We start from the raw sequence: 26,499 nt of genomic DNA, 5'->3' as shown, positions 1-26,499 counted from the left end.
GTTTTCATGACATCAGCCACGTAAGTGGTAAAGAATTACAGTTCTTAATAACTTTGGATTTAATTTTTATATGCTGCTAAAAAGAATTGTCTGCTCTCACCGCTAAGTGATAAAATCCCAGCTTCCAATTATCAAAAACATGGCAGCCTGTGATAGAGAATCCATATTGATCGATGATTGGTTGAACTTCTGCCAGTTGTGATATAGCTTGTCCCTTTACCCACTCACCGTTATAAGTGGATTGTACATACTGGCTCTATCAGTTTTAGTTTAAACATCTACTGACTGAAGATGGCTCATCACAGCGAAACTGAATTAACTGAGGATCTAGTTGTGTAGGCAATGTTTTGACACAGTATGAACCGGAAAACGAGATAATTAAAAACAGAATGTTTAACAGTACGTAACTCACCAATTGCATTGTAGAAAGGAAGACCTGTGGTTTTATCCCAAACAACAGTCGTCTCCCGCTGGTTTGTTATCCCAATTGCAGATATGCTCAGAGGGTCTATTTGTTGTTCTTTTAGGGAATCATATACTCTACTCATGCACTCTTTGACCATACTGACAATCTCCACAGGGTCTTGTTCCACCCAACCCTCATGCGGACAGAACTGCTTCAGAGGGATTTGGTGTGATGCGATCAGTCGGGAGGTTTGTGCAGAAAATACCTGGAAATCAAACTTAATCTGACCCATTTTTATATTTGCTTACCAACAAATTTGTCCAATATAAAATGTCTGGATATTTAAAATAATCTGTACAATATATACACAAGATTTAAATATACACTACAAGTGTGTCTGTAATACAAATTTTGGTCTTAACTTGCTACCAATTTAAAAGGAGTCACTACTGATGATTTTAAGTTTTCTTTGATAAGCTTCAAACAATATTTTACAGGGCTTCAGTCTTTTTGTAAATTATACACTTTTGCCTATTAGTAAGCTAATAATAATAATGTTAGGAGCACATACATCGAATTCAGGAAGAATTTGGACACCTAGGATATATTTCCAAACATTTATATATTTATATTATTACTAATTTGTGAAATTCCTCATCCCTGCATTTTTAAGTTTCTTGAATTAGGCAGTTTTGATCTCAAAAGTTAGTTGTTACACTCTTATTAAGTTATTTATATGCTTAATTCATACCTTATCTGTTTAAAAGTGTCAACATTTTGGTTATAGTATGAGATATCATTGCAAGCATAGCCATATGGACAGTTACCACACCCCACTTCCTCCCTCACCTCGCAACGTTGCCACATTGTCATATCAGCTGATTCTCAGTATGAGGCGATGCGACAACGACATCTAGCTTCGTTCCGGTTGTTTACATCCGTTTTGTTCTTCAGCATTTGATTATTCTCCACGTTTTTAAATTATTATTATCTTTGATCACATTTTGTGTCATATTGTCAACACATTTTAATTTAAATTGTGAAAGTAAAGGTTTCAGGAAGATAGATGAGAAGTAAAGATGAGTAGTAACGATCGCTCAGTTGTTGAATTCAATTGATTATCCCATCACTAGTTATTCTTCCGTTACATCTGGCAACACCGTGCCACAACTCAGGCTTGCATTGATTTTGTACTATATAGTGTACTGTACTATAGTATATGAAATGGTAATACACACCAGAAAGCGAGCACTGCTCGTTCCTTCATCGATAGCACCAACCAAGGGCCCATAAGTCCCCATTGACGACATTGAGTCCCAGTGAAGCTTTCTACAGAACAAAATTAAGTATTAGTCCATAAACATACTAATTGAAAATTTTCATATAAATGTCAATATATTTCACAATAATCAACAAAAACTAATATTTAGTAATGTTTTTAGACTGCATTTAAAAATCAACCGAGATTTCCAAATTACTGACAAATCTGTTTTTCAATGCCGTTTTGAATATGGCAATACAGGTTGACGATAAAGTCAATGTACTTACTACTGATTCTTGTAAAGACTGATAAGACCAGTGTCTGTCATGAGGTGTAGGTAGACAAAAATACGATCAAAGTCCGTATATTTCCAAGTTACCTAAAAACGGAGGTGAATTACTGGTGAAGTCAATATATCCCACCAGGCTTATTAGGATGATGAAACAAGATAGTTATTAGCAAATTGGTGCATATTCAATAACTTTTGGAATCCACCATAATATAGTGCTACTTTCAAAAACTTTTATATCATAAATTAAAAAATTAAGGAAAGAGATTTAAGGAGAGCTAATGGGTGAGCGGTCTAAGACATTAGATTTTGGATCTGAGTTAGAGATAGTTAGTTCAAATCCTGTCTGTGACCTGCACTTTTTTCAGTTCAATCGACCTTACCCTGTATCAATTGTCCTTCTTATCTTGTTTGATAAGATCCTCCCACAGGCCAGTGGCAAATGAGAATGGGTAGAATATGGCATAAAAGGGGACCTCATTTGAAAACAATGAAAAAATGCATAATAAATTTTGTTATTTTCTTGGAATTACCCTGAACACTTTACATATTGGATTTATAGTATTGTGTGAACTTAGGAGTGGTAGAATGTTTACCATTTCTATAATAGCATTTATTATGATAATAATTGTAAGTGCATTTCCATCAATATTGTAAAACAATTCAAGATTCAAGATTCAAGATTCAAACATTCTTTATTCATATTATGCACAAAGGTACAATAAATAGCGTCAAATTACAAATGGTCAAGACTTAATACTAGATAGGACTTTAATATAGATTTTTATTTATATTAAAATATATTATGTTATACCAAACATAGAATGGCCCCCTCCTAGATTCCTTACAACAGTTAGGTCAGAATTGCTTAATTCTAGCTGAGAAAATATTCATCTAGCGAATAAAGAGATAAATTTATTAAATAATCTTTCGCTTTAGATTTGAATTTAGATAAATTATTTTCCAGTAAAATAATGCCTTGGTAGCATATACAAAAACTTTGTTCCCATATATTTAGTTTTTTTCTTAAAAAAATCTAAATGATGTGTTTCAACCTGTCTATTTAATCGAGTGTTGTGAATATGATTATTTACAGATAAAATCGGGTCAAAGTTCTGTTTTACGTAAGTCATAGTTTCTAAAATATAGAGCCCATATACAGTTAATATTTTTTAGATTAGCAAAAAGATGTTTAACTGAGTCTTCTCTTTTTAATTTGCACATAATTCTTAATGATTTCTTTTGTTGTATTAAAATTCTATCTAAATTTCCCTTTTTTGTTGCTCCATATATGCTTATCCCATAAGCAAGATGTGAGTGAACTAAAGAAAAATATATTATTTTTAATGTTTCCAAGCTACAGTACTTTGCCAATTGTCTCAGAGGCAAATAAGCCTGTTGACATTTTGCCTACCACATGATCAGTGTGCTTATCCCAACTTAGGTTTTCGTCAATTAAAAGCCCTAAAAATTTTGTTACTTCAACTTGTTCTATTATTTCGTTATTTTATAGCTACTTGTGGGTTTATTTTATTCCTTGTTTGTTTTGTACAAAATGATATAAAATTAGATTTACTTGAGTTTAGTAGGAGATTTTTATGATCCAAAAATTCTTTGACAATTGACAAAGTAATAAATGATGAAACTTCAACATTTTCTTTAGTGTCTCCTGATATTGTTATATTCGAATCGTCAGCAAACAAACACATAGTACTACCAACAGGGATCGCTCCAGGTAAACCCTTCAAGTAGCAAAGAAACAAGAGAGGTCCCAGGACAGACCCCTGCGGCACACCATGTTTAATTATTCGTCTCTGGGAATTGAACTTGCGGATGTAATTGTATTTTTCTGAAAATTCTGATATTGAATGTTCAATCTCAACATACTGCTGTCTATTTTTGAGATAAGATTCAAACCATTCCAATTGTTTTTCCAGTAAATCCCTAGTTTTTTCTAATGACTTTAAAAGTTTTTTATGAGACACACTGTCAAAGGCTCTAGTCATATCTAAAAATACACCTAAAACTTTTTTCCCCTTTATCAACTGATTCGATTATTGTTTGGATGAACTCAATTCCTGCAGTAATTGTTGATCGACCTGACTGAAAACCGTGTTGTTCTTTATCTAGGAGTTGGTGTTCTACTAAATAATCTACTAACTGAAAGTGAACAACTCTTTCAAGTATTTTTGAAAAGATGGGTAGCAATGACACAGGACGATAGCATGACACATCATTAGGATTTCCTTTTTTAAAAATGGGAACTACTCTAGCAATTTTTAATGATTCAGGGAATATTCCAGAGATAATAGAAGAGTTTATCACATGCAATAAGGGTTTCAATATAACAGGGAGGACTTTTTTTTACAATATCAATGGAAATATCATCATTGCCAGCAGAAAATTTATTTTCAAAGGAGTTTAACTATTTTTTTAAGATTTTCTTCTGTTATGGTTTTAATATATATATAACATCCATATATAACAATCCATGTATTAATATAACATTTTATTTCCCAAATTCTCAATTTTATCGTAAACAAAACATTTGCGACCCCATGTGTAGTAGACAAAAAATGTTTGTATTCACATCCTCTATCAATCATGAAAAAATGCACACTATCACCTGGTATCACTGGGTGTAATAAAAAGGTTGGGCTGGCTCTGTATTTTCAAAATCTGTGTGTGATTCTTAAGCTAAAAATGAAGAATACCTTTTTTCCAATTTCCACTTAGTTTAGCCACTGGCCTCTATTTTGTATTAACAAATTATTATCTATAAAGCTAATAAAGGTAAAGAAACCAAATTTGGCTCATAAATTTGGATAGCTAAGAGGAAAGTACAAAAAGTGGTATTATTTTCTTTAATAAAAAAGTGGTGTCTGTTGAAAATGTTTAAAGTCAAATAACAAAACAACCTAGTTTCAACGGAATCCGTCAAGTCATAAATGAGCACAGCCGCTTTAAAGATACAGTTGCACAAGCTGTGAGCAGCAAACATTTTGTCTTTTGATAGGTAGGTATCAGCTGTTTTACATTGGTTATAAAAATTTTAAAAGATACCAACTATTTTGCAAATCAACAATTTTAACGGTAGGCCTACTTTTTTTCATCGAAATCCATCAGTGTATAAGTGAGCATGACCACTTTAAAGATACGCTTACACAAGCCGGGAGCAACATAGTTGAGAATATCAGTTGTTTGTTGCTTCTGGCTTCTATAAGAGTATCTTTAAAGTGGTCGTGCTTGTTTATGCATTAACAGATTTTTATTGAAATAAGGTTTTTTACTTTCCTCTTACCTATTCAAATGTATGATTGTTTCTTTAGCTTTACTAGTTTTAGATATAATAATTTGTTAATAAAAAATACAAAATGGAGGCTAGCGGCTAAACTAAGTGGAAATAGGAAAACAGTTTTTCTTCATTTTTAGCTTAGAATCACACATAAAATCTTTAAATGTATAGTCAGCCTAACCTTTTTGTTACACCCTGTATATAGGGACGGATTTAGCATGAGGTTTGGTGAGGGGTTACAACTGGGGATCATAAAATAAAGGCCATGGATGAAGTGGGAGGTCCACGGCCCCCCTCTGGAAAATTAAAAAATACACATTTTAAAACAATTTTTTATGCATTTTAGGGTCTAAAATGTACTTTTATATGTTTAGAAAACTATAATATATATCTCAGAAAAGTAATTGGGGACAGGGCCCTTTGTGACCCTCCTCTAAATCCGCCACTGTATATAAGCTAATAAAAATTTTAAAAACAATAAAATAAAAATATATAAAAATTTATTTATTTGTGAGTATTTCTCTGTGCAGAGGATGCTTATTTTGATGTACTGTATTTCTGAACGAATACTGTTAGAATAGAAGGAAATGACCTTGTTAAATAACTTGTTTCATCAGTTAAAGAGTTGGGGAGGAAATCTATACTGTCTACGTCTAAATGTTGCAAACCATTTACACTGATTTGAGATTTGTGAGAGATTAGTATTCGCTGTCTCACGAACAACACTCAAGTATAAGTGAAGTGTTTCAAAAAACATTTAATCACTATCATTTATATTATTCGCATACGTGTATCAAAATTGAGCGTAATACATTGAGGAAATAAGTGTAGGCTACATTAGGCTATTTTTAACGTTATAAATAATATGGGTGGTAACTGTTAATTTTTTCCATTATCTTATGAAATTTATTGCATATTTCAATTTTGTTGTTACGATACTGATACGGAAATACATGTAATAACGTATATATTTGAGCAGATTCAGAGTAATCATTTAAAAAAACAATGTAGATAAGTTTATGAAATGATTTCTTCAATTATCTAAGTTATGATGGATAGATTGATATAAACTCACAACACTGCCGAGCCGGGCCGCACCGGAAGACTGAACCACCGGCGTAGTGGTCTACACTAATCCCCTCCCTCGCCCCTCCTCTATGGGTTTCTGACCTTCAGAATGATACGCGAGCGTTTAAAAACTTTTTTTTATCCAGCGGGTTCATTACCGGTACTTTTCCAGTCCACTCAATAAAAATGTGGTTTCGCTGCGAATGAAGTTGAGTCATCCATCTTGCCCCACTCAGTAGCGTACATGCCGGGAATTAGTGGGGAGGTGGTGGGAGGGGCGAGTTTCGTATTAACGATATCTTAAATAGTAGGACTAATTTCCATTGTCCTACTATAGAAAATAGGGCAATTCACGAGAAATAATCTTTGGGGCCGATAGGTTCTCATATTGGGCGATGAAAAGATATTTGGAAAATTATGATGTTTTGTATTCTGGGACAGGTTGTCTTTTTTAGCCATATTTTGACATGCTCTGCTTAGTAATTTTTCATGTGACTTTCGTTGTAATAGTGAACTGTCTAACGTGTTAATAGATTTATGTGAAGCATGCATATGCTACTATGATTTATGGTAAAAACCGCGAAGGAACAGACTGAAGTAATTGTTTCAAGTTAAAATCAATATTAATTTTGGAAAACAATCTAGAATGCGGAATAAGATTCATATTCCAAAAATCGCTATGTGCTCTTATCAAACTTGTTTGTAGACTTATAACGAGTTGTCTGTGTGATTGGTATGATTGGACTATAATCACCACCAGATCAGAAATCCCCCCCCCACTGACAGCCAGAAACGATTTTTTTATGACATAGGGAGGCATGGAAAGTGATCAGCGCCCCTACTGCTTCGTCCCTGGAGCCGCCACTGGTTTATCAACATAACCTCACTTATACTTGGCCAGAGTTACCTAATTGTTGTGGACATTGACATTCAGTGCACCGCGGTGTTTTATTTTTACGTTTTTATCTCGTGCAGCGATAACAACCGGCACACGCCCAATCGGGGTCACTATGAAACACTAATCAGCATTTTTATGGCATAGTGAACTTCGTTCACTTTTAATCGAAGGTTTTTCCTGGGGTCCCAAGTTCAACACTAGATATTAAAGTTATTGTATCTGTCGTAGTGAAGTGCGCGATCTGAAGTGCCAACGATTACAGTGATCTAGGAGACAGTGATCTAGGAGTAGATTGGCACCTGGCACATTGGTGTTGACGTAGGTAGTGCCAGTGACATCATCCCGTATAAAGATAAACACGGACGAGGTGTAGCGGCGGGTTTGGACAGTCATTGCATAACAAACCACATTTGCGCAACTAGGCCTACTACTACTATATTTACTCGCGCTCAGCGGTTTATCCAGTGCCTACTGTACTGCGCATAATCTGAAATAATGGCGCGTACGTAAACATGCTGCAGGTACACGATCATCTTGTAATTATTTCTTCTGTTAAAACTCCGTTTTTTGCCCTAATTGTTTCTGTGCTACTTTAACTAACTTAATAGAAATTCAAACTGCTCTTGGAGTAGGCCATATCCTATGCTCCCCTTTTTTGAGCAGGACTGCTTTTTTTATAACTGAATGTTTAGTGTAAACCAAAACCGAGCAGTATTGACCTTTTTCAAAATATATTTCATGTGCAGTAAAGATTTTGAAAAAAATGTTGGAGAAATGAAAACATTTTTTTTCCTTTCAAGTGTAGTCATATTAAAGAAATTAAGTTTATGGAACCAAATCAATACATTATTGGAAAATATATTTGTTCTCTCCAAATATTAAACATAATTATGATGAACAAAATGTGAAAGTTGAGACTATTAAAGCTTGTTATATAATAATTCATGATTTCAAGTTAACAAGCTTGAATTTTAAGAATTGAATTAATTTTTCTCAATTCATTTTTTAGGCTTGATTGTTTTTATACTCATTACTCATAATTGACACAAATGAACAATTTCAGTTTTTTTTTTTTTTTGTGTAAGTCAAGAAAGATTCATGTATGAGAAAGAAGGAGTGCAATAAAAAAGAGGTTTTATATGGAGATACAAATACAGACAACTTCACTGGCCTATTGGCTTTACTCAGGCTCACCAAGGATTTTTTGAAGGTTGTACAAAGCCTTCTCGATCAAATGGGTCCTTAAATAAGATTTTCAAGTTGTTTAAGCGATTAGTACCTTTTATATGGTGAGCATGGGCAGAAAGTCTGGGGGGGTGAAACTACTGGTGTATCGGGGGGGGGGGGGGGGTTGAATACACCCAGGAAAAAGAATCCGGAACAACCCTCGGGAAAATTTTTAGAATTTAATGCTCTAATGCTGCATTTCAAGGCTGTGTAATTTTTAGACTCAATTAACTCAATTTTTCTACATTATACTAAGGTGAAAACCATATTTAAACTCTGAATAGTTGCTTAAAAGGGCCGTGCTATACGATAGTGAAATGTACTAGTTTATTTTGTGTTACCTAGAATTATCTTGTATGAGTAATTTGGAGTAAATAGTAACTGTAAGTTTTGGCTTTAAACATATATAATATTTTACTAAACAAACATTACACACTACTGAATACAAATTATGCAGAGTGTTCAGTAAAAGTGTTCCAATACTTTGAGATTTTGTTCTACACATCAATCAATCAATCAATCAATCAATCATCTTTATTCATATTTGCACAGTAAGTACAAGAATAGTGTCATATTTTATCTTATTTCTATATATATATTTTTTTTCTTAGTAGTACACTATCATTACAATACAGAATTGTAAACAATCTAAAGACAGAACAATGTCATTACACACTCATTTATACTTAATTAAAATTTTTTATAACCACTAAACTAACATATTTATTGCTGACATTTTAATTGTTGTGAGAAATAAACTCTTCTATAGAGTAAAAAGCAGCATGTGCTAAGAATTTTTTCAACAAACTTAAAAAGGTATTAGGGTTTTGCTCTTTTTTTATGGTTTGGGGTAAATATTCAAAAAATTTATTTCCTTTAAAAGTGGGTTTTTTTTCGAAAAATAATAATTTTATGAGGTTCAACCAATCTATGTGACCTAGTGTTATACCTATGGGATGTATTACCTATTGCAATTCTTTTATTGATAAATTACAAATTTAACTGACTCGTAAATGTACAAACTGTAAACTGTAAATATATTAAGTTCTGAAAACAAATGTTTAACAGAGTCTGTTTGCTTCAAATTAAACATGATTCTTAGTGCCCTTTTTTGTTGCATTAAAAGTTGGTCCATATTTCTTTTGTTGTTGATCCATAAATGCAAATTCCGTAGAAATATGTGAATGGATTAAAAGCATAATATAAATTTTTTAAAGTTTCAATATTACATGAATGGGGCTAGTCTCCTTAAAAGCGTAAAGACCGCTAGACGTTTTTACGAATTACAAGATTAACATGTTCTTCCCAGGCTAAGTTTTCGTCTATAGTCAAGCCTAGAAATTTTGTTTCCTCCACCTGCTCCAATATTTCATTGTCCACAAATACTGTAGGAAAAATTTTATTCCTTGTTTGTTTTGTTGAAAAGGAAACAAAACTAGATTTAGATGAGTTTAAAAGAAGGTTTTTACTGTTTAAAAAAGTCTTTTATTAATGATAGGCCAATGTACGATGAAAATTCAACTAATTCTTCAGTTTTTGCATTTACAATTACATTAGTATCATCTGCATAAAGACAGACCTTATTTGTTGATATCCTGTACTACTCCAGGTAAACCTTTTAGGTAGCACAGGAATAATAAAGGACCTAAAATCGATCCCTGTGGGACTCCATATTGTACTTTTAAAAGGTGAGAGGAATATTTTTCTTTATATACTTAATTTTTTAAATTGTATTTCTAAATTGTGAAGAAATTGGTCCAGATTTGAGTAGTTCGGAGATCTGTAAATACATCCTAATATAAATGAAAAACTAACCTGTTGTTATCTCTGCTAGACAATACTCAAACTCTTTTTTCTATTAATAATGACTGAATGGAAGGCATTTCAACACTCTTAAAATCTATATCTTTATGAGCTAAAATTATAACACCTCCACCTCGACCCGATTCCCTTGAAAAACAAGACCGCTGTTACATAGTTTGAAATTTGTAGCAAATCCAATTCTTCTACTGTCATTTTTATGTTCGCTAAGTGCAATTAAATCCGGTTTTTGATTCTTTAAGGAAAAATTTCAAGTAAATCTAAGCGAGATGGAAGATGTTGTACATTGTGATGTAAAATTGATATTGTATTTTTGACTATGTTATTGGAGGAAGCAGGAAATGTACTGGGAATGTGACATTGGATGAGCAATTGGTTTGATTAGTCATCCCTGTAAGGTATTTTCTGACATTGGAGAGTTTAAAGAAGAGGAAGGTTTTACATCAAAAGCTTCAATATTTTTTTGGTGACATAGTTAGGGTTGTAAAAGGGGGGCTTGGGCAACTGTTTACAGAGAGAGTGTTGTGCTTGAGGTGTGTAGAGAAGGTGGTTTCTTGTGATCTGTTTGTGACCTCTAGGTGTAGCTGTGGCTTCTGCGTAGCTGCGATCACCGGGAGACACCGTTGGGAGTGGATGTTGGAGTACGGCCCTCGGGAGTAGGTTTCTCAGCTTGCTGTGGTTCTGCAGGCAGTTCATTAATATTTGTCTCTGGTAATAGTGTTGACTCTAAAAGTTGAGGATGATGTTTCCAGTTCGGCCAAGATGGTAGTTCTAGAAGAACGCACATGGGCAGCAGTTTCAATAGTGTTCCTGTTGTTGTTGGAGTTTGAAGAAACTGGGGGAACCTGTTGACTGGCAGTTTTACTTCTTCTGCCACTTGTTTGTAGATTTCATTTGGAATGAGCATAGTTGTTGGTTTTACTCCAGTATTGTAATGTTGAGGTTGATATTTGAACTTCAGTTTCACTTTTCAACGACTTTTCTTCATGGCAAGATTTTTTATCATTTCAGCAACCCGGTTTTTACCTCTTCGGTTCATGTGTAAACCATGCACTGTGAACATATGTCGAGGCAGGAGATGGAGGGGAAGAAGAAGTTTCACCATGCCATCGTGCACTTCGCTAATGTTCTCCAGTTCAGCATTTATTTTGTAATATTTTCATCTAGCTCCCAGCGGTCATGCCTCATGGGTAGTGTAGCCAGCAGGAGGGTGGTGTGCTTTGTATTGTTAATTAATGTATGAACATCACTCATGAGCTGCTTGACACCTGATCTTTCTCAACATTATTTGTGCCTGCCATCACCAAGAGGTAATCAGAGCTGGTCAAACCTTTTGTGATCTCTCCCACATCTTCTACAACCTGGTCAAATCTTGCTCCTGGCCTAACATAAGAACACACATTCAAAGATGACCTTTGTTCAACCATAGTACTGAGCTTTTTCCCATGACTGTCCGCTAGAATGATCAGTTTGGGCCTTGAAGTTGTATTTCCATGCTGAAAGGTTAGTTTCTGTTTTAGCATTAGTTTTAGTATTTGGTTTTACAATTGATTTATGAGTGGGGCCTTGAATTTTCCTCTGTTTTATCATTTTCAACAATGTCTTCCATTTCAAGAATTTGAAACTGGTTTTCAGTTGTAAAACTGTTTTTTTGTATGAGAGGCAAACTATTTTTGGCATTGTTCCGAAAGTGAACTTTAACATTTGAGAAATCAGAGCATTGTAGAGGTGGGGTAGCAGTGGAGACACTTATTGTTTTCAGTTTGATTCATTAAGTTCGTCGATGTTATCCCGAAGTTTAAGAATGAGTATTTCTTTACTATTTAGTTCTTTTTCGTATTGTTCCAGTCTAGTTAAAAGTTCTTCGTTCGCTTTATTTTCTGAAGCTTCCTTTCTTGTCTGTTGTACTGGTTGAAATCAAAATTTTTGGGGACAGATAGTTTTTAGTTCCTCTAAATTGCAATAATTATCCAATTTGTTGTGCAGTTCCAACAGCTCTTTATCTTTCATACATAATTTTCTTTCAAGCAATTTTATTTGGTCTCTGAGATTGGCTATCTCCTTCTCAAAAATTCATGCACATCTCAGTAGCTTCTTCCTCCACCAGACGTAGGGATGATTCCATTTTTTCTTTTTCGTATCGTAGCTGGCCTGTTGTATTTCATTTACTTCAATTGAAACTTTGTTCAGCTGGGTCGTTTGTAAAGATCTCTTCTGTGTATTCATCAGTATTGCCTGCATTCTGTACTGGATTGAGCAGAACATGCGTTTCAGCTTCCTCTAATGCAATTTTTAAAGTAGGTGTAATTTTCTTTTTTGGTAATTTTTCTGATATATATTTATTATACGAGAAAACGTCTGCTTCCTTGCACAATGCAGTTTCATTTGTGCCAAAAAATACAATGTGGTATTTGTTGTTTTCGAATTTTGTAATGAAAGCAGGCCATGGTTGATATCCCCTCACTTTGGCAAAAACAACCTCATTAGTTAGAAACATGACAGTTTTTTTTCTTTTTTTATGTTTCTTTAATCTATTGATATAAAATAAACTTCCAGGTAACTGCTAAATCACGATTAAAAGTTCTTATTTTATTGAATTAAATTATTATATAGAAGAAATTGTCAAATTTAATTAAAAAAAGTTCAAACAAATAAATAAATGCCCATTAAATAAATTTATAATAATCATAAATTAGTTTTCTAATTAGCAAAAAGTAAACAGCCACAGTAGGGATTGAACTCAGGTCCTTCAGAGTAGCAATCTATCACTCTACCACCTGAGCTAATGGGCCATGCAATGTTGGGTAACATAAAGATAAGGTAGAGTTCACTTTGCCTCAGTTAGTTAGTCATCTAGCAGGTAGAAAACTGTTCATTGGAAAACCTGTTCACTGTGAGCACTATGACCAAGTGGAAAATGTCAAAGTCAAACTGTTACTATTGCTTATAAAACTTTCTTTTCTTCTAAAATATAAATTCTTCAAGTGTCTTACGTATATATTTTTTATAATTGATGCAAATATTAGTTAGCTGGCAATCTAGCTTATAGGTTAGTTCTTGGAAAATTTGATTAAATCACTTTGAATAAAATAATCTTGTCTTGGAATTAAAAAACTTATTACTTTAGTACGTCACCAATGGTCCAGTCTGTTGTTAAAGCACATAAATAATACACTTAAATAATTTATAAACATTTAAATAGATATAATTAACTAGACACCAATTCACTACATCTAAATCATAAGAAAGCCAACTGTAAAATTCAAGACATAATTCAAGCCAACATAAAGATGAACAAAAAAGTTCCTATGAAGGTATGTCCTAAAAGCTTTAGTTTTCCGTCTACCGGTTTGTATTTGTTTTTTATGTAAAATAAATTATATCTTTTGAACCAGTTAAGATTAAGTTATGACACTTTAGAATATTGTATTAATCTTTGATAGACCTTTTTGAAAATACAATATTAACAAAATCCTTGTACCCGTTTCAAAATGGCGTCTGTTTAAAATTTTTAAAGTCAAATAACAAAAAAAATCGGTGTGTAGTTATAAAAAAATGCATAATTTACCAACTATTTAATCATTTTTATAGCAATTCCAACGGTACCTTTTTCAAAGAAATCCCACAACGCATAAGCGAGCACGATTAATTTATAGGTATGTTTGCACAAGCCGAGAGCAACTAAGATTTTGTGTTTTGATAGGCATCAGCTGTTTTAAATATGTTATACAAATTTTACAATATACCAACTATTTCGACAATTTCAACGGTACTTTTTCCAACGAAATCCGACAACGCATAAGCGAGCACGGCCATTTCAAAGATACGCTTGCACAAGCCGGGAGCACCAAACGTGTGCCAGTTCAGAGGTATCAGTTGTATGTTGATTTTAAATAAAGTTAAATTTTCTTTTTAATGCTGTGAATATTTTGATCACTTTGTTGACGTCTACAAACTCATCTCTTTCGAAAGCCAAGAAAGCAAGTGTTGATAGTTTTTCTTGACTGGTCATGTTCTTTAGATATGTCTTTTAATCTTCTCAAACACGAGAATGAACGTTTGCATGAAGTTGAACTCATTGGTGTTGTAAGGTGAAAGCGAAAAAGTTCAAATGTGGAAATACATCTTTTAGATTATTTTTCTTTAATATCTCACATCTTGTTTCTAAGTCTTTGTCAATAACCAATTGGGAAGAAACATTTTTGTTCAGCTGACAAAGTCTCCTCATCTATTGAGCAGTGCTGGCACAGGACACTTATGTCGTTGGGTCTACCATAACATTGAGCGCGTACATTTTCTATCTCCAAATCCAGTGATGTTAAAATTGTTTTCAAAAGACTCTCCGTCAGTGTTCTCAGTTTGGTAGCGTCCTAGAAAATATTAATTTACTATGAGGATATCGTCTACATGTCTTTAAAACATTGCGACTTGATCGTATTTGGCTATACCTTGCGCGTCACCGACAATAAGAGAATAGATTTTGTTAATTTTAAAATTTTTCGGTTATTTGGCTCTTTATTTCTTCTCTTATTATGGATAACAATTAATTCTGAAAGTTTCCTGTGGTTTATTAGAATTTCTGATCTTTTCCATGAAACAACGCTTTATGAAACGGCGATGGTAAATAAAATACAACATAAATAGCAATAATTTGTTTTCAGTAACTATTGCTTGCTGAAACCTTGCAGGATGTAAATAAAGAGGCACATTTAAAACTGTATTTGTTTTAAGAGCCGTTTTGAAACCTTATCTGTTGGTTCAATACACAAAACCATATTAATTTTCGATTTTTCTTCAAGTACGACAATGCAACTTTATTTTTTGCCTTTGTTTTTGTTTACAGTCTGCAGTTTTCAAATCAGTATAGTTTTGACAAAACATTTAGGACTTGGTAAAAGCATAAGCCAATTAATGTTTAATGTAAGATCTATTTTTATTAATTTTTTCCAACATTTACATGTTTAGTTCTAAGTAGAAACTCATGAATTAATCTCATTATCTTAAGAGTAGTCTCATTGTAGGTGACACATTTTGTTAATACACTTCTAGTGATCTTTGGTCGGAAGAGGAAATGTTTTTAGAAAAGAGTCCTCTTTCCGGGCTACGTATCTAACGATGTTTTAAGCCGCCACGCGCACTAACTAAACGCCTTACTGCTCTGTGCTGTACCATTGACAATGTGTTAAAGTCAACAGTTTTACTGAAACACGTAACCCTATATTTGTATATTAAAAATAATTTGACCCTCCTTAAAAAAAACACCGTTCATTTGTTAATAATAATAATGTTCATTTTAAAATATTATTTTACACAGAAGTGATTGCTAACGGAACTGTAACTTATATTTTTTTAGTTACGGCAAAGTTGTAAGTCCAGTTACTTACAGTACAACAAATCAAATTAACACAGACTACATATGTTTTTAAGTCCTATAGTAACAAAACAAAATGATTTATCGTTACTCGACTACTAGTGATTATTGACAACTTACGTACCATATCAAAATGTTGTAGATTGGATCCGTTTTATAACGTAATGAGTGCAATATCCCTTATTTATTGTTGTGATGTGTGGTTTAAACATCCTAACCTCAAAACAAGTTGAAACTCGCAATTAATTGAGGGTGAAACACTTCGCCGGGAAAATGCTTCGTTCTATCTATGACGAGGATGACTACGTACAGTTTGGGTAGCAAGAGTTTGTTCACGAAGTCTGAGCGTCAAAATGAGAAAGTTGCGGGAAATATTTCAGTCTCTCAGTCTCTTGCATCTTAACTTCCTTGCACGTCTTGTCTGCATTTTGTGCAAATATTTTTCTAGGCTGAATATTTATAATGCACTATATAATAGGGTTTTGAATTCGCCAAGGTTAGTACAAACCAAAGAGGTTTAACCAAACGGCGCACAAGTAGAGAAAGAGGTTATGTAGTCAGACTAGATCGACATTTCTGCCAGAGCTAAACTCGTAGCGGTTGAAGTGTAGTTTAGCATTATTCTTCACAATCATCACTCAGTAGCAAACAAAGGGTGTTCTGAATTATTTGTTTCCTTTAAATTCACATTATTATTCTTCTAGACTGTATATTTTCATTAGTGTGTTAATAAAAAAATAATTCAATAGAAACAACAGTAGTTTCTAAAAATAAATTATGAATAGATTACAGTATTGGGAGGAGGAGGGCAACTGCTCTCCTTCCCCCCCCCCCCCCTAGATACCACCACTGATGGTGAGGAAATGAATTGATCAAGTTAAGTCCAAAGTAAAAATTAAATTTTAATCATTAGTTTTTAGAAAATAGAATTTATTCAAATAGAATTTTAATCATTATGATTAAATTAAATTTTAATCATATGTATTATTAGTTGACTGTACAGGGTAATACACTATAGGTAGTACTTTATAGTGTATGGTGTGTTAAACAGAGAGAGCCTACATTTATTCAGCATAAGATCATTCTTGTTTCAAGATTGATATATATGGTTCACAATTAAAAACTTGCTTTCATTCTGAAAAAATAATTATTTAGTAAAAAAAAGGGTAGCCAATATTAGGATTCCACTTGTACAGCTGTATATCCTGTATGATGATTACATTTTGTAGTGTTGAGTCAGCCAAGTTAAAGTCTTTGTTCCATCATACATTTACAACATAAGCAATACTACTACTTTGTAAATATCAGTGAAAGTCTCCTTTAGAAACTTGGTCAATGTGCATGGGAACAAAGATTTTCAATTAAAACTTGTCTCAATAGAGTGCTTTTGATAAGAGATATGAGTGTGTCCACTGCACCATATTATTGTCTACAAAGGTCAATGCATTCCTCTACAAACTTCATTAAAGCTGGGTTTTATTTTGGTTCAAGGTTATCCGAAGTATTATTTATTGTTGATAGGTCAGGATTGATTATATTGACTAAAAACTAAAAATAGGTTTTATATTGTGCAGTCAATCCGATTGGATTGGATTGACTCCACAATATAAAACCTAATTTTAATTTTAGTTATCCTAAGACCAAACTGATCTAAAAACAACAAATCATTCTGCAAGCAACATTTTTACAGCAGCAGAAAGAAGACCCAAAGAAAGCTGATTTGGTTTATTTTTCCCCATTTACCATTGAAAGGAAATATGTACCTAATAATTGATTTCCCAAATAAGTGAGTGACGTATGTATAGAACATAATTTAAATATATAGTGCAGTCATTGAAGCGAAAAAAATACGGTCTTACCTCCGAATTTTTTTACTGTGAACCGATTGCATGAAATTTTTGGAATTAGGCTCATCTTACCCTTAACTTCAAAAGTGAAAATGATCTGAACTCCGCCTATTATTTTTAAGGGGTTGTAAACAACCCCTTAATGGGAAAATTGAAATTGAGCCATTTTATCGCTAGAAAACATGTATAATAGTAAGTGGTGAAATTGTAAAGTGTTTTCTAACACAATTACCACATATTAAAATCATTTTCAACCCCTTGAAAATCTTACAACCTTTGCAACACAACCCCTAAATTGAAAAAAATCACAAAAAAATACTTTGGTATGACATAAAAAGATGTAAGTATAGAATAAGTAATATTTTATATATTCTCTATAATAATTATCAAATTTTTAAACCCCCTTTCAACCCTTGAAAACCACTCCTTGATAAAAAATTAAAAAAAAATTTTTTTGTAAAATAAAAAAGGATTTAAATATTATTCCACACTCTCAAATGATTATCATATTCTTAAGCTTTTCTACCCTTAAAACTACCCCTAAATTAAAACAGTAAATATATATGATTATATATTTTAAAAATAATTTAATTTAGAGTAAAAAAATTACCATTTATTGAATAAATTATTTACAAATTATATAAAATTCACTTAAAATGTGTTATATATACATATAAGAACGTTGGTATGTATTCATGCCTACGTTTCAAAAATATGTGAGCCATATTATGTATATATGTACACATTACAATAGTTTTGGTCTCTATTATACTGCGTACTTTCACATTGCTCCAGATATTCACATTCCGAAATTTTTTCAGTTACTAAGTAGAAAAAAAACATGATAAGTTTTTGGACCATAACTCCTTCAATTTTCATGCTATCACAATTTATAAAAAACCATTGTAAAGGTAATTAAGAGAGCTACAACATCCTTTATTGCAATATGTAGTAAAAAACCCCTTTTTCTCAAACGGTGAAGGGTTAAAGGGCTTAAGAGAGGCTGTGATTGCGCTGCCACGCCGCTCTTTAAACAATCATATCTCCGTCAATTTTTATTTGACAGAAAAAACAAAAAAACCCGAATTGTTTGTCAGAAAACTACCTAAATTTTTTCATTCTTACACTTTTATACGTATATGTCGTCATTTTGGAGATATTATGAAAAAAAGATGGTTTTCTTTTTAATTTGAATTTTTTTAATCGTGACTTTTTTTGAAAAATATTGTATCCTGAAAGCACCCAAACTGATAAAATCTATCAAACTCTTCATAATAAAGTTAGTTCTAGGCGGAATACGACTAGTTTTAATTTTGGTGGAAATGGCACTTATGAAACCCATTGATTTAAAAGAAAAAACATTAGATGCTCCTCTTATTTGCAATACAGCTCACTTATTTTACGTGCAAAAAGACTTTTAATAGTGCTCATTTTAAAGCTTATTTCAAGCACTACAAAACCCTTTTTTATTAGAATGCCTAAAATGCATCTCCTCCTCGCCGCTAGATGGCATTGACCACATCGATTAAATTTCAGACACAATAAAAAACTGCTTTGATCTTTAATATCTAGCTTAATATTGCACTTAGAATACTTTATAAAAACCCAAATTGTTTATTATTTACCTGCTATAATTTTGTTATTTATAATATTTTCAATAAAACGTATATTTTTTGGAGATATTTGCAAAAAACCGATGAAAAACGTGAAAAAAAATGCGAATTTTAAATTGCCAATAACTTGAAAATTATGGATTTTTTCGAAAAACTGTATAGATGATTTTTTGCTTAAAAATTAGGCCTTCTATCGATATCCGAGGTTATTTAGAAGAAAAAACAATTCACTCCCCCGAGAAGGGGTGGCAACCACCCCCAGGGTGGTTGCGGAGTTCAAATCATTTTTCGCTTTTGAAGTTAAGGGTAAGATGGACCTAATTCCAAAATTGTATGCAATTCGGTTCACAGTAAAAAAAATTCGGACCAATAATGCTTCAATGAACTGCACTAATATTACTCAGCACTGATTTAGTCAGTATGATAATTACTTTGATTTTTGAGATTTATTATTTTGCAAGTGTACTGTATTTTTTACTCTAAATCGTGTCTATTTTGAAATGTTAATGTAGAAAAATTGGTGATTAAGTTTCATTGTGATATTAAAGTCATTACCACCAATATTTACCAAAGAGCTTTATATCTATGTTCCAAATTTACACACTGATAGAGTAATTATTTTTTATTTGCTTTTATATATTTTAGTTAGTATTTTTTTAAACTCACACTTTAAGCATTTTTATTGCATAAATTGTTGATACGTTTTTGTTAGACTATAGCTATTCATTAAGTTTTTCCTATAATCTTTTTGTACTGTTTAAACAAACAAAAAATATAGCCGTCTTAAAACAGTGTCAATTAAAAAAAATTGTATAATCTTTTACATCAGTTTTTGTTGTGAATTTTTCAAATCCTCTAAACAAAGTCTCATTTGAAAATTTTCAAGTTGTGACGAGTTTACCTTGATTGTGATTTTCAAATTGGAATTTGAAAATGATAAGATTAAATTTAGATTCTATTGTTCTTAAAAAAGTGTTGATTTTTGAAGTAGTTGACTGTGAATACAACCACAAGTTATCTGAATACTACATGTGGATTGTGCTCATGTTGTAGACGGAGATGGTGGTTAACCATGACGAGCGAGTGGGTCGGCGTGTGGCGGTAGGTATATGGCATGGCACAGTGCGGTACGTGGGCTCGGTACCACCAGCTCAAGGGCTGTGGCTGGGGGTCGAGTGGGACGACCCGAGTCGGGGCAAACACAACGGTTCACACAACGGCGTACACTACTTCCACACCAGGTGAACTAGAGTCACATGTTATCAAGTAAACAAAAAACAGTGTAGGAAACAAGGAATGTTTGAATTCTAAATCCAGTACAAATTGATTTTGCATTCAGTTGGTGTTGCTGTATTGAATTCAAATCTCTTTACTCATTGAATATACATTTTGTATACATTGAATGACGTCATAAAAATAACTTAACTAATATACTTATAAACTAAGAGGTTATAACATGATAAAATACTCTAATCCAATAGTCAACCTAATTACAAATGCGCCAATAATTGCAGCTTTAGACATAACACAGATTAATTAAAAAATACAGAAATAGTTAACAATATTATAACTTAAAAGTAAAAAGAAACATTTTTTAACTATGGAACTATAACAATAACAATATATTTCAGTAATCAACAATAAGTTAGCAAACATAATTTAAATAAATACATAAAACAATGCAAACAAATACATTAAAACAAATTGATATATTGTTGTTGTATAAAAAAACAGCTCAACCCAGAATTATAAAACTCCCAAAATGAATATAGAGATAAAGAAATTAAGTAAGACTTAAATTTTTTTGTAAATATTGTGTTATTTTTCTCTGCAGTTATTGCTAATGGAGTTTTATTTAAACATTTTTTCCCATGTAATTAGTGTTTTCTCATAAAACTGCAGTTTATGTTTGTCCAGTGTAATACCACATCTTGTACTTGTGGCTCACTCTTAACATGGAAGGGGTGTTATATTTTTACATATTTTATACTTTCACACACACACACACACACACACACACGCACACACGCATGCACACACACGCGCGCGCGCACACACACACACACACACACACAAAACATATTATATATAAAAATATATAAAACATATTTGTACAATGTACGTGTGTGTGTGTGTGTGTGTGTGCGTGTGTGTGTGTGTGATTCAATGTTTATTGAAAAAATTAAATTAGGCTATTGCCATTTATAAAAATTTGATTAATGTAAATAAAAGTCGTTTGACAGGTATTTGGTCTTCCGATCATATGTTAGTTTGGTTATTTAAACACATATGTCACAGATACGGCCAAATAAAAAATAATTGGATCATAAAAAGTAAGGGCTCTGTGGTGTAATGGTAGCACATTCACCTGCCAAGTGAGAGATACGGATTCAAGTCCCGGCAGAGAGCAAGTACTTTTTGTGATTCAATGTTTATTGAAAAAAATTATATATATAATTATTATATAATTATATGTATATATGTATAATCTACTGATGGCGAGAGAAAAGAAGAGACCTGGCCCGTACCGGCGCACAGCTGTGTACTAGTGTGTTGCCGCGCGGTAATTTCAGGCGCTTCGCCCTACAGCCAACCCTGCGAATTGATTATCATAGCAATGGAACAGTGAAACAATAATGGAATTACGAAACAAGGCGCGGCAACATACTAGTAGTAGCGCCTGCAAATTTCAGATAGGCCAGAATCCAGGTCTCTTCTTTTCTCTCGCGATCAGTATATACTGTAAAAATCCCAAGCTCTTTAAAAAGGTCTTTAACACTATCATTTGTTTTCAATTTTTTCACTATTCTAATACTCCTTTTTTGGAATTTGAGAACATGTTTTCCTTGGTGGTTGTCCCATACACAGATATTCCATACGAAATATGGGAGTGCACTACAGCAAAATAAATTATTGTTAGTGTCTCTAAATTACAACTAAAAGATATTCTTTGCAAGGCATATAGTCCAGAGGAAATTTTTCTGAAACGTGCATGATATGATCATCCCAGCTTAGATTTTTGTCAATAGTAAGTCCCAGGAAATTTGTTTTCTCCATCTCTTTTTTTCGTCTAAGGTAGATTCGTGATATTATTTGAAGATGTTAAGAAGTGATTAAATTATTGATATCACATATGTACAACTAGGAAGTAGTGCGAATGTTGAGTTTAGCTCCAGTTACCCTTCTCTTGCGTGCAGCATCTTAAATCTGATGCTCTCGCAGATTTGACTCCTGAAATCTGGAGTCATGTTCGCCTGAAGCGACCCAAAAACAATCAGCGACAAAGAACGAAGAAAGCTCAAAAAGAACCCCCTGCCATCGTTTCGACATCAGGGACACTTAGACTACAAAAAGTAGTGCAATCTAGATGAGGAGGCATTCTCATCAGATGCAGAATGCCTCCTCACCTAGATTGCACTATGTATATGTATTCTATAATAAGCGAAACTGAGTATTTCTGTGTGAACCCTGTTCTTAATATTTGAAAGTGGTATTACTGTATTATTAACATGCCAACCACAAGAGTCCTTCTGCCATCAGTGTTGCACTATTATCCCTTGAAAACTTACAATGCATCAGGTTCTATTCTTAGTTTCATGTTTCAAGATGGCTGCCACACATGAAATCTACCTTTCTTCATATCGTGAAGGGATATTTCATGTTGAAATCAGAGGGAAAATTGGGTAATTGTTCAGACGGCACAAGAACAAGAAGGGACCCAACACAGATTCCTAACATGTTTGTTACATGGTTAAGGTTTTTCTGTGATGAAGATCAATTTACTTTGTTCATTATCTGTCATCAACATACAAAGCAGTGGGTGAGAGGGAGTACAATAGTTTAAAACACGTTGAAATTATAACATTCTGTTTAAAGCAATAGTATGATGCTTAATTTATGAACAAACACTCCAATAAATGAGAAATTTTTATTTTTGTGAGGCCTTTCGTGTTCAATGAACACATCTCCAGACCCTTTCAGTTATGTGGGTCTGACAATGTGTTCATCGAACACGAAAGGCCTCACAAAAATAAAAATTTCTCATTTATTGGAGTGTTTGTTCATAAATTAAGCATTTGGTTTGTAATAGTATGAGTTGATTTTACAACTAATGTTTTTAAAACTAAAATTTAGTTGAGCACCTTAAGTAAGTAAATAAGTTTTATAACAAATTTTTAATTTCCAAATTGGATCTTCCATAATATTATATTTAAATAATTGTTCCATGAAGTGGAAACCAGTAGTCCTAAAGGGGTTTTGTGGAGAATCAGCAAAATACTTTTTCCCATAACAATGACACAATCAGAAAATATTTCATGCTTGAATATTTTATTAAATCTGGCACGAAAAAAATCTGTTCATCAGAAATATAACTTTATACTGACTGAGCAATGCTTTGATATGTATTGTAAATTTGTCATACTTGTTTTTTGCATGTCATCAGTATTAATTAAACTGTAATTATACCAATTAATTGTAATTATAACACAGCACTATGAAGCTTGCATATTAATCAAACTAATACTATCAGTGTTTTTTTTAACTCCATTTTGACAGTTGATGGATGGTGGGATAATAGGTTTACTTTAACTTTGTCGTTTGTTACAATAACGAACACATGTTTTTACGTTGTAACATATAACAATGGTAAATCCATAATCATTCCTTTTTCTTTTAACACCTAGAAGGCTGTAATTTAAGTTAATTTTGTAAATTATGTCCATAGTACTATTTACTTCCCAGGACTGAAGTCCATATCGTGGGCTCTATCTGCATAGTACACCTGGAGAGAATTTCTTCATGAGTACTATTTAACCCTTTGACAAGCAGGTTTTTTCTCGATAAGAAACTCACCTACCCTAAAATGTGAGTTTTTTTTCATTAAAAAGATTTTTCATGTGTTTTGGGTTTACTGTAGGAGTACTATAAAAATACCCAACTTAACATTTTTGAATTTTTGTGTGTGTTTATACAGACAATATTCTAATTCTGCACAAAAATGATTCAATTTACAAAATATGAATATAAAATAAAATATTGTCACTATTTTATTACAAACATACTAAAATCAACTGGCAACATAAAAATGAGGTTACATAATATTATCAGATGTAACAACAGGATGGTATACAAACGGAAATAGAATCAGCTGATTACGTGGAACAACTGATTGAACACCGGCAATAAATTGGAACTGAAAAGAAATAATCAAAAGAGTAATTGCGATCCAGTGGGAACAACAGAAGCTACTTGAAAGTGTTACTTATCTATTCCGCTAGATTGCGTACATATTCAGGCAAGAGATTATTTATCACGAAACTTTATTGTGAAAATTGTTTAGCGCTTCCCACTTGGCTATCAGGGTTTCTACAGGTTGCTCGTAGTGCGCTCTCTAATTTTTTGTGTGATTGCTAGTCAAAGGGTTAACACATTCGCTGTAGGAAATTCGCATGAACCTATAATGCAGAAAAATAAAAATGGTTTTACCCACCCAAAATGATGTTGGAATATCCAAAAATTTCACTGAAGGTGTCCAGGAATCCTTGTTGACTGGAATTGATGATGTAATTTCCCGGGGCTGGAATTCAACAAGTTGACTTTTTTCCATTCCCAACAATATTCACTCTGAAACAATGTTCAAAAATATCATCTTCATACTAAACGCAACATACAACTGAGAAAATGAACCAAGATGGCAATCCGAGAACGGTTTCCTCAAAAAGAAACCATGGAACCGGCACACGGTAACAAGCACAAATTTCCCCCCTCCCCATTTTTCTTGTTCTCTTAGGACAAGAAGCTTATAAATTGCACTTAGTCCTGTAAGAACCTTAGCGCTGTTTCCGGAGTGACAGGATATTGAGGATGGGTAAGGTTAGGGGGTAGGGGCCGCCTCCTATCGAGATCCATGAGGAAAAAATAGAGCAATAATCTCAAAGTCATGTCCCCTTGGAAGAAGGGGAGGCCAGCTCTGAACCAGCCACTCCAGTCAAAGCAGGCAGGGGGGTGGCACACCCTTGTTGAGGCCAGTAAGAACCTTTGATAGTTAGGGAACGAATCCCATCAAACTCCAACAGTCATCTCCAGCAGTAGACTAGACCTATCGAATTAACATTGCACTCCAAAATATTTACATTTGCGGTTAGTGATATGCCGCTCCTGGACATCCGTAAGGTTGCAGATTTAGATGACACATCGGTTTTTTGCTGTGCCCAGTGGTAGGTTCAACTGGAAGTTATAAACCAACCAGAAGTGACTCATACTGAGGCAATGAGTCAGAGTGGAGTGGGGGGCTGGATATCCAGCCTGTCACAGTGAATGTGTTAAAAGTAAATATCTGAGATTAATTTTTACTGCCCAAAAACAGTGTTTTTTCAGATACTGAGAAACTTTTCCTTTCTGATTTGACAGCCTCTAGGAAATGGCACAAAAGCTTACTACAATTAAGTCCTTTTTTATGTATGTTATATTGTAACTACCCATTTAACAGGAGTTTGAACCAGTCATTATTTTAAAACAGCACCAGCATTTTGTTTTGTAGCTGCTATGTGCATATTCCTCATCGGGATGACACACAAAATAACACCAGTCCATTGGAGAAAATTTCTCTTGCATACATGTCAAGGATATACTGTAGGCGAGTCACGAGATGATCCCTGGTCCTGTATGCAGCTGTGTATTGTAGTGGTATCACCTTATTTTGCAGGCACTTAAGTCAGTAATCACGTCTACAACATTATAGTTATAGTCTCAAGATAGGTGATTAGCTGCTTGAATTTGCCTGTATTCAAAGAGATCAGGGGTTGTCGTGTAAATTAACGTTCTGACAATTTTAACTAGAATATAATTTAGGGCATAATTTTAAATAGTTAATACATAAAAGTTTTAATTTTATTTTCATTTTCTTGAAGTCACCCGACCTCCGGATCGTTCATCCGCATAGAGAAGGCAGACTTTGGTCGCTCGTGTGTCTCCGCTATCCAGGAGCGTTATGGCAGTAATGAGTTGACGCTGACTGTAGAAGAGCTGCAGGAGCTCCAGAGGGCTATGAACGCTCCCCTTGTGGAAATGGTTGGCTTTGAGGAGGTGAAACAATTACAAAGGTAGGATATGTGATTGTTCAAATACTGTTCGATTTCAAAGGAAATTAATAGAGGCAACATACATTAAATTGGCAGATCAACCAATCAGTCAACCATCAGTCGAGATTAGGCTGCTTTGGTTACCAATTCTAAAAGATGAACTAGAAAGAAAACCAAAAGTATCACACAGATTAGATATTTGTAATAAACCAATGCTTTTTACAGAAAAACCACCAGGTTTATAGAAGTTCATCCAGCATGAACCAATAATGAAAAAGGGCCCATTCCTGTCCCCCTTCCTTTGTATTGCCACCATCTTGT

General features: G+C 33.4%; 2 protein-coding genes across 3 annotated transcripts in view; one reads left to right on the top strand and one right to left on the bottom strand.

Annotated features, from left to right (window-relative positions):
- Nucleotides 1-412: 412 nt before the first annotated feature.
- Nucleotides 413-6,422, bottom strand: LOC124371187 (glycerol kinase-like; the record flags this gene model as incomplete). The annotated part of the gene is made up of 4 exons (XM_046829502.1): nucleotides 6,327-6,422; nucleotides 1,955-2,046; nucleotides 1,645-1,735; nucleotides 413-671 (listed from the first exon to the last, which is right to left on the bottom strand). Coding segments are annotated over exons 3-4 (331 nt in total), but the record flags the coding sequence as incomplete, so codon positions are not given.
- A 1,122-nt stretch (nucleotides 6,423-7,544) lies between these two features.
- The window catches only part of LOC124371186 (tubulin-specific chaperone E-like), a 49,763-nt gene continuing 30,808 nt past the window's right edge, over nucleotides 7,545-26,499 (top strand). The window contains exons 1-3 of one of the 2 annotated variants that reach the window (XM_046829500.1): nucleotides 7,557-7,738; nucleotides 20,150-20,337; nucleotides 26,008-26,199. In XM_046829500.1, coding sequence (XP_046685456.1) covers nucleotides 7,730-7,738; nucleotides 20,150-20,337; nucleotides 26,008-26,199 — 389 coding nt within the window. In that variant the 5' untranslated portion in view covers nucleotides 7,557-7,729. Of the gene's footprint in view, nucleotides 7,739-20,149; nucleotides 20,338-26,007; nucleotides 26,200-26,499 lie in introns of both variants that reach the window. The other variant, XM_046829501.1, reaches the window with a different exon arrangement.

The sequence above is a fragment of the Homalodisca vitripennis genome, unplaced genomic scaffold (genome assembly GCF_021130785.1).
Source record: "Homalodisca vitripennis isolate AUS2020 unplaced genomic scaffold, UT_GWSS_2.1 ScUCBcl_1000;HRSCAF=4057, whole genome shotgun sequence".
Taxonomy (NCBI): Eukaryota; Metazoa; Arthropoda; class Insecta; order Hemiptera; family Cicadellidae; genus Homalodisca; species Homalodisca vitripennis.
The sequence above is the reverse complement of the archived record's forward strand: the minus strand, read 5'-3'. Positions and strand labels throughout refer to the sequence as shown.